Source organism: Lactuca saligna, chromosome 2, assembly GCF_052625555.1.
Source record: "Lactuca saligna cultivar CGN05327 chromosome 2, ASM5262555v1, whole genome shotgun sequence".
NCBI lineage: Eukaryota > Viridiplantae > Streptophyta > Magnoliopsida > Asterales > Asteraceae > Lactuca > Lactuca saligna.
Window position 1 is genome coordinate 136,924,380 of NC_136418.1, and position 8,380 is coordinate 136,932,759.

The 8,380-nt window shown below is 31.8% G+C and overlaps 1 protein-coding gene and 1 non-coding gene across 2 annotated transcripts; both read right to left on the reverse strand.

Annotated features, from left to right (window-relative positions):
- Positions 1-4,693: 4,693 nt before the first annotated feature.
- Positions 4,694-6,473, reverse strand: PTAC13 (plastid transcriptionally active 13). Its single transcript, XM_078980355.1, has 4 exons — positions 5,960-6,473; positions 5,652-5,833; positions 5,259-5,541; positions 4,694-5,144 (listed from the first exon to the last, which is right to left on the reverse strand). The coding sequence occupies exons 1-4, from the start codon at positions 6,443-6,445 to the stop codon at positions 5,064-5,066; spliced, it is 1,032 nt and encodes a 343-aa protein (XP_078836481.1). The 5' UTR covers positions 6,446-6,473; the 3' UTR covers positions 4,694-5,063.
- A 1,115-nt stretch (positions 6,474-7,588) lies between these two features.
- Positions 7,589-7,667, reverse strand: LOC145033265 (small nucleolar RNA snoR109). Its single transcript, XR_013677497.1, has one exon. It is a non-coding gene; the product is annotated as a small nucleolar RNA snoR109 (small nucleolar RNA).
- Positions 7,668-8,380: the final 713 nt, after the last annotated feature.

Sequence of the window (8,380 nt, forward strand, 5' to 3'; positions counted from 1 at the left end):
GTAGTTGCAGAGAGGATTTCTATTTTGCTTCAAGTTGACAAAGTGCCAAAAATACTGTCGCATTTTATCTTCTAGTGTCTAACTAGTGATGTAATTTAATAATATATTGATTAAATTAAATTAAAGAAATGGTCCATGTGATTAGCATGATTTTAAAGTTTTAGTGCAGTTTTTCGACTTTGTCAAAAAAAGTCCCTATTGCACGTTTTGATAACACATTCGGTCTTCCTTTTGTTAACATTGCTACAGGGTTCATTCTTTGCCACCCATCTATCCATTATTATATCATACTGAAACTACAGCTGTAAATTGGGTCAACCCAATCGGGTTTTTGGTTAAACCTGACCCTATTAAGTATTAAGGATGAATGTAGCAGTGATAGAACAGTAAAGATAATAACACCGAAGATTTGTAAAAACAGACAATTCAGATGTAAACAATATTAATAAACAGCCACATACAAATGCATTCAAAGATTATAGCGCTTAAAATATGTCTCACATCCAAATCAGTCTTTACAATTCTATACTTCTATTACAAGTTAAAATCTTTTTTCCTATTCTCATTTTGATTTGAGAGTTGTAACTTCGATTGCAAGACTTGTGTGTCAAATTAGTGCTAACAAGGCTTGTTTCACATGTTTCATCACCTCATCTACATAATCAAATAACAAACTAAAATAATATTACACCTAAGGTTAGTAATAAAACTAGAAAGAAATAGAGAATTAGTTTATGAAAAAATGTGTTTTTCTGAATCTTCTCAAACTAATCAATTGTTTTAACTTTTGGTTTCTATGTAATTTTACAATTTTAAATTCTTACAATTAGTTTGTCGAACATTTATATACAAGTAAAAACCACATCTTTCATATTCTAAGGAGGTAGTTTTACCAATACGTCCAATGCCCTCTCTCAATTTATTATTTTCCTATGAGCTTCTTCAATCATTAAAGTGAAAAATTGGTGTGTGAGTTGATGCCAAAATAAAAAATGTGATTTTGAATATGTTATCATTTGGTCATTTGTTATACCAGTCACCCAGCTCGTGGTTGACAAGGAAACGATAGTGGTCCGTGCACACCACTCCGGTCGATCGTGCTCATGGTCCTTCGTGTTGCTGACGACAGAGTGCAACGACCAATGAAATGGTTTTACTCCTTTGACATCTTTGATCACCGTGTAACGACTAGTTTATTTTTGGGTTTAGTTCATTTTTGGTCACTTAACTTTTGGTTTTGTGCTCATTTGGTCACTAAAGGTCATCAAACTTTTGGTTTTGTGCTCATTTAGTCACTTAACTTTTGGTTTGATCACATTTAGTCACCTAACTTTTAAAATTGTACTCATTTAATCACTAAACTTTTAAAAATTTTCAAAAGTTTAGTGACTAAATGAGTACAATTTTAAAAGTTAGGTGACTAAATGAGCACAAATCTAAAAGTTAAGTGGCCAAACCACAAGTTAAGTGATTAAATGAGCACAAATTCAAAAGTTTGATGACCTTTTAAAACTTAAAAATAGTTAAGTGACCAAATGAGCATAAAACCAAAAGTTAAATGACCAAAAATAACCTAAACCCTTTATTTATTTTTTTTGCAAAACTTTTACCTATAAATACCAATATACATCTTATATTTCACACAATTCTTCTTTACCTTTATTCACTTTCACAAATTTGTGTTGGTTGATCTTTCAAAAATCATGGCTCCCAAAATGCGGAATTGGTCGGAAGAGGAAGAAGAGAAGTTGGACCTACCATGGGTTTCAGTTTCGGATGACGTAAGTACTAGTGTGTCTAGAGATTTTTGGGGAAGAGTTCGAAACGTTTTCCATGATTTAATATTGTCCAAGTTGTAATATTGATGAAATATGTTTCAAGTTCTGGGATATGAAGGCAAAATGCCGTGAGTTCGACGAAATTTATAACTCTGTTATAAACAACGCACATAGGGCTGGTAATTCTCGACACGACACGCGACACGACACGAAATAAATGGGTTTGGGTTGAGTTTTTCAACCCGCCAACCCGCTAACCCGTCAACCCGCCAACCTGTTTATTAAACGGGTCATATATGGGTTTCTCAAAAAATAAACGGGTTGACCCGCCAACCCGTTTATATTCTTAATAAAAAATTATTTTATTTTTAAATGTATTTATATATCAAGTATGAATATTTAATAAGTATTATATAATATATACCATTGATTCATAGAAAATTTGACTGTTTTGACATTTTGAGTCGTGGTGAATGGTCTAAGATCGTAAGTTGTAACCTATAAGGCTAAGTCTGTAACATGTTTCTATGAATGTTTATCATTTTCATTTGGATGTTTAAGACTTAAATGTCTAAAATTCGGACCCACGAACCCAAATTTGACCCACAAACTAGCCAACCTATGAACCCGTATAAATAAATGGGTTGGCGGGTCATATATGAGTTTATGTTCCAAACCCGCAAACACGTGACCCGCCAACCCGTGACCTGTATATTTAAATGGGTCGCGTTTGGGTTGGCATATTTTGACCCGTCAACCCGCGACACGCCAACCCGATCACGATACGATTGTCAGGCCTAAATGCACACGAAAGCAATATCAATCTGGTTGTTATGGTCATGCATCAACATGAAGACATAAACCATCCACCTTTTACACACTTCAAGGCTTGCTTTTAATTTAAGAATTCCCCAAAATGAATAAACCTTGTTTAAAAAAATTGGGTCAATGGTAGTTGTTTATGCTTGTATTTTTATGTTTTTTCTATTTTATTTAAGTGTTTTTTTTTTCTTAAATTAAAGTAATGTTATTTTATTGAATAAAAAACTAATATAAAAAATATATATTTTTATTGTATTTTTGAATTAAATTTAATTAAAAAAATAAACTGGAATGATGTGGTTAGTGATATGTATTATAATAATAATATGATAGGTATTATGATGATAATGTGACGTATAGATTCGTAAATGGAGAAACTAGTTAATGTCTTCATAAGATAACTTCTATTTTCAATTTATTTATTATGTTAATGTTAATCTACTCTATGGGCAGCTTAAGTTGCAAGTGCTGTATAAAATCCAATCTTTTTTTAACAACAAAATGTTCAAGCCCAAATATATTTTAACAACAAAATGTTATGGCGACGATGAAGCCCAATTCACCATTTTCTTTTTGTTAGTTAGAGAACGAGGGAAAATACTCCGGGAAGATCGAGCAGCCTTCAAACTCATCGTCTCAAATCTCATCCAAATCTATATACACGCCTTTTCTTCCCTCTGATGATCGATGATCGCTGCCGAATCCAATTAATTACTCCCTCACCTCTTCCTTTGTCTGCTTAATTGCTGGTGAGGACCTTTATCTTTACGATTTAGTTACTGTAATCACAATTCATTGCCAGATTCACTTACTTAGGGTTTATCGGAGCCCTTTTTTTTCTTTTTAAATTAAATTCAATGTTAAATAGTTAATCATAGAAGAATTAGTTTCACTATAACTTGGACCATGAACTTGATCCACAAATTGTCCAACTGGTATTTTCGATCTACAAAAGTGCACGACATTGAGCTTTTCTGAAGTTCTAAAAAAAACGCACAATTTCTAAAAAAAAAATATTCTTAGTTTAAAATTTCTTTCATACCGAGGTAACCGAGGGTTTTACAGAATTTCTGCTTCTACCTCTGATCTTTCATACGGATCCAGATGATTTAGCAAGTATTGAGGAAAATCACTGTCGAAAGAACACCTGCTACTTTGCAATCTGATTAATGGCTTAATGCAATTTACAGATCAACGATTGAAACTCATTTTATCTTTCTGCTCAGATTGAGATACAGATACTATACAAGTTGAAGAAATGCAAGACCATGGAATGGTTCCAATTGATGAAACAACACCACCAAAGTCAACAAAAAGAAAACCATCCACTACAAAGAAGCTAACACAAGAAAACAACACAAAAGGGGGTTCCAAAAGAAGCTCTAAAAACGAAGCGCAAATCTTCCAACAACAAGAAAAGTCAACAACTTCTGATTCTTTACCCGATTCTTCTTCTACTGGTAATGATTATCGATCCCTGAGACGCAAATATTTACTTTTAGAAGAAGAAAGCTTTAATGTTGGAAGAGAAACAAAAGAGATTCAAGATGCTGTTAAATCTCTTGAAGAGGAAAAACTCTCACTTTTAGATGAACTTGTTGTGTTGGAAGGCTTAGTTGACCCTTCAGATCTCAATGCCAATGGTCAACGTTCACCATAACTTCTTTCTAATTTAGTTAACACCAGAATTCTGTACTTCAAAAACTTTGAATATTTATTCTACTCTTGCTGCTTTTAACTTTTTTAGCTTGTTTGCTAATATACACCTTCACTTTCTAACGATAGCAAGGTATACAATAACACACATAAACCTAAATAGATCACTAATTCACTGCTGAATTTCATCAACACATGTTTAATATATTATGATTCCTGATTTCATTTAAATTAATAGCATCATAATCAACATTGTCATTCAACTTCACAACCACAATTCCTCAATTATTTGTCACTTCCTAATTAATAAATCAAGTCCACAATGCGATTGCTCCAAGTGTTTAATCATTAAGTCTCAAATGAAACATATTCCATTTTCATCAAGCTAACTTCATTCAAGAACAAACTAATGCCACAAATATCAAAAGCACTTCAGATAACAAAAAAAAAGATATTAACAACTTCATTAAATTTAGTCCAATAAACTTCATAATCAACATCTAATCTAAACTACAACAGCTCCCCTATAGATGAAAGTTGACCTTTGACTGGATGGATACAGCTCATGGGTCGATTTCAAGTTCTTGATTTGGCCTAGGAGTTTGACCGATGTTTGACCATAACAGATGCGTGGTTCATAACTTACAGCACATGAATCAAACATTGAATTACATTTTTAACCCTTATGCATCCTCATGGCACACACGCTAAGATGCTACATGAGGGAAGTGGTAAGGGTAAAATCGTCCAAACTGGGTAAAAATATGACTTAAGAACTCACTCACCACTTGGGATTATGATATGGCATCATTTCTTCTCTTCTACAATTTCACTTACATCTAAATCAGCTAAAGTATCCTTCCCAAACAACGTAAAACCAACAGTTACCTGAAAAAAACAAATGAGGAAAATTTGTAAAGAAGTCTCCTTTCCATGACTTTCTATATTAAGTCGCATTAAGTGTAACATTAAGTCAAAAAAAACGAAATAATGCATACATACCAATCCTCGCTTTCTATCTAACTTTTTTATGGTGCCTGAAAAGTCCAAAAATGGCCCTGACACGATCCGAACAGTTGACCCAAGAACAGGCCCTGAAGGTTTTCTTGATCGACTCTTGGATACTTTTTTATCTGAAAGTGGAAGTGATTTTTTCTCTAAAATCTCTAACTGTTGTTGTTCTTCAAATGCTTTATCTGTTGCTTCTTGCTTTTCCTTCACTTCTTGAAATATTGCTTCCATGTCAGCTGCGGATACTGGCCTGGGTTTGTTAATTTGCTTTTTTCTGCAAATAGAAGTTTTATGTTAGATGTTTAGAGGAAGCAATTTCGACCCGTTTACCTAAAATGGGTCAATTTGGGTCATTCGGATCTAACAGGAGAAGTTGTTGCTTACGTATTTCCAACCATTCTTCCAACGAATCCTCCAACTCCTTCACATTCTTCTCTTATAAAATTGTGGAGTTCCCTGTTCAATATGCAATTCAAAAACACACATCCGGGATACAAAGGCTTGGGTTTGATTGAAATCTTCCCGTTCTTCAACTTAGTTTTCTCAGAAACAGCTGCAGTAAATACCTGCCATCAAATCGTAAATGTCGTATTCAATTGGGGTAAAATCCGATGTAATTGTTGAAGCAAATTCTATGGTGATTATAGAACATCAAATGGAAGATAAATCAAACACAAGAGTGAATTAATCACCTGAAATTCAGCATCAGGAAAGTTCTTTGCGAGTGCCTGCATCATCCGTTCAACAGTATCCTTACCTTTAGCTCTGGAGACCTTGACGATCCACCATTGGGGACCCATTACCGCGAGTTTGTCGAGGTTAAGCTCTTCCTTCCAAGAGTTGAACTGCTTCTTTGGTTTCTTCAATAGCCTTTCTTCCACGTCTTCCCTCCAATTATACGATTTGTTTTCCTCTCTTTTCACGTTCCTCAACTCTCTCTTCTCTTTCGCAGTTAGAATTTCCGCTTTTTCGTCGACCGAGGTTTGAAGAGTTGCTCGGATTGGTTGAAAAACAACGCCGACGGTGGTGGATTTTGTGATGGTTGTGGGAAAGGGGAGACATGGACGACGCCATGAGAGAAGAAGCTCTTGGTTCATCCTGACGAACGTTATCGCTTCAGTCTTCAAGCTTTCCACAAACGACAAAGGGGATTTGTTAAAGCAGAGGTATTTGTTCATCTTTCAAAGTTTCTAGCGACAAAGTAAAAAAAATCGATCTAGGTTAGGGATGAAAATATTACAGTATAATAAAATTTAGAACTACTTTGTATTTTATCAATTATCTTTATAAAATTAAAAAACATTAATTTAATTATTAGTTATGATAATATTACGATAAATAAATATGAAGTTTTTAATTATAAAAAATATTTTTTATAATTAAAATATTTTATATTTAATTATGGTAATATTTCGGATAACTAATAACTAATAGTTTAATTAATGTTTTTTTATGTATATTTTATAATACATGTTTAAAAAAAAACTCAATAAATATTTTTTATAACTAAAATATTTTATATTTAATTATGGTAATATTTCGGATAACTAATAACTAATAGTTTAATTAATGTTTTTTTATGTATATTTTATAATACATGTTTTAAAAAAAACTCAATAAACAAAAGGATTTGTTAATACAGAAGATATTTGTTCATATTTGATCATTGAGTTTTTTTCATCAATATTTATCCCTCAACTTTTTAAACTGTATACATTCAATCTTTATAACCAGTTACTCCAGATAAACAAAAAAAATGACTTAATAAAATAATATATTTTTTCAATTTATGCACATTTAAACCTTAATATTTTTTTGTACATTTAGTCCTTGATGTTTATTAAGAACTACATGTATACAAAGTGAAATATATATTACTCTATTAAATCACTTTTTCCGGTTTAGCTGAAATAGTCGGTCATAAGGATTAAATGTGTATGGTTTAAACAAGTTGAAGGTGTAATGTGGACGAAAAAAATTCAATGACCAACTATGTATAAATAAAAAAATATATTATCCTTTTAAGTCATTATCCCATAAATAAACAACTAAATTAACATTATATACTACTTTAATCATAACAAAAACGTATACTTTCTAGGGCTTAATTCATTAACAGTGTAGTAACTGTTAGACGCAAACTGCTGGTTAATTATTTAATTCAAAGCATATTCCCTGAAAAGTGATGTGGTATCTCTTATATAACATAAGAAGATATTAAAAAAAGAGAACAAAATCATTTCTTTGATTTTTTTTAAAATCAATTAAAAAACGAAATAAGTTTCATAAATCAAATACAAATTAGTGATTGAGACTTGAGAGAATATATGAAGTTCGGTAAGCAGATTTATCGACTGAGATTAACGACAATTGGCTTCATAATCAATTTGGCTACAACCAATTTGGCAATCAAGACAAATGTATCAACCAACCTCATTCTTGGTAATATGTAGTTATATATTTATTTGTTCTTTAGTGTTAAATCAAACATATAAATTATTTAACACGTTTAATGAAAAATCATTTCAACCCGAAATTCCATCTTCAAAGAATTAACCAAAAGCTGAAAAACATTAGAAATTCAAAGTTCAAGGTAATGATCCGAAACAGCCATGAAATTATACTCATATTGAACTTGTATATATATATATATATATATATATATATATATATATATATATATATATATATATATATATATTCTGAAATCAGGAAATAACCATAAAACTATACATATATTAACCATATAATAGCTCATATTGAATATATAATTTTTGAAATCAGGAAACAACCATAAAATTGTTAACATACATGAGAGGCTGAGAGGGATGCATAATGCTCAATGAATCAAAAACTAAAATACGTGAAAAGGAGACAAGACCGGAGTGGAGGCTTGGAAGCAACATCGAGCAACGACACTTACTATGATTCCCAGTGGAATGAATGAAGAAACAAACAAAGTGTGTTTGTGGCTTTCTACTTTGGGAAGCTGGCAAGTGAATGAAATTAGGTCAAACATGGTTAAATACATTCCTTATCCAATCTATTTTTTAGCCCAATTCAATATAAAATTATATATGATATATTTATAATATATTAGACTTTTATAAAAA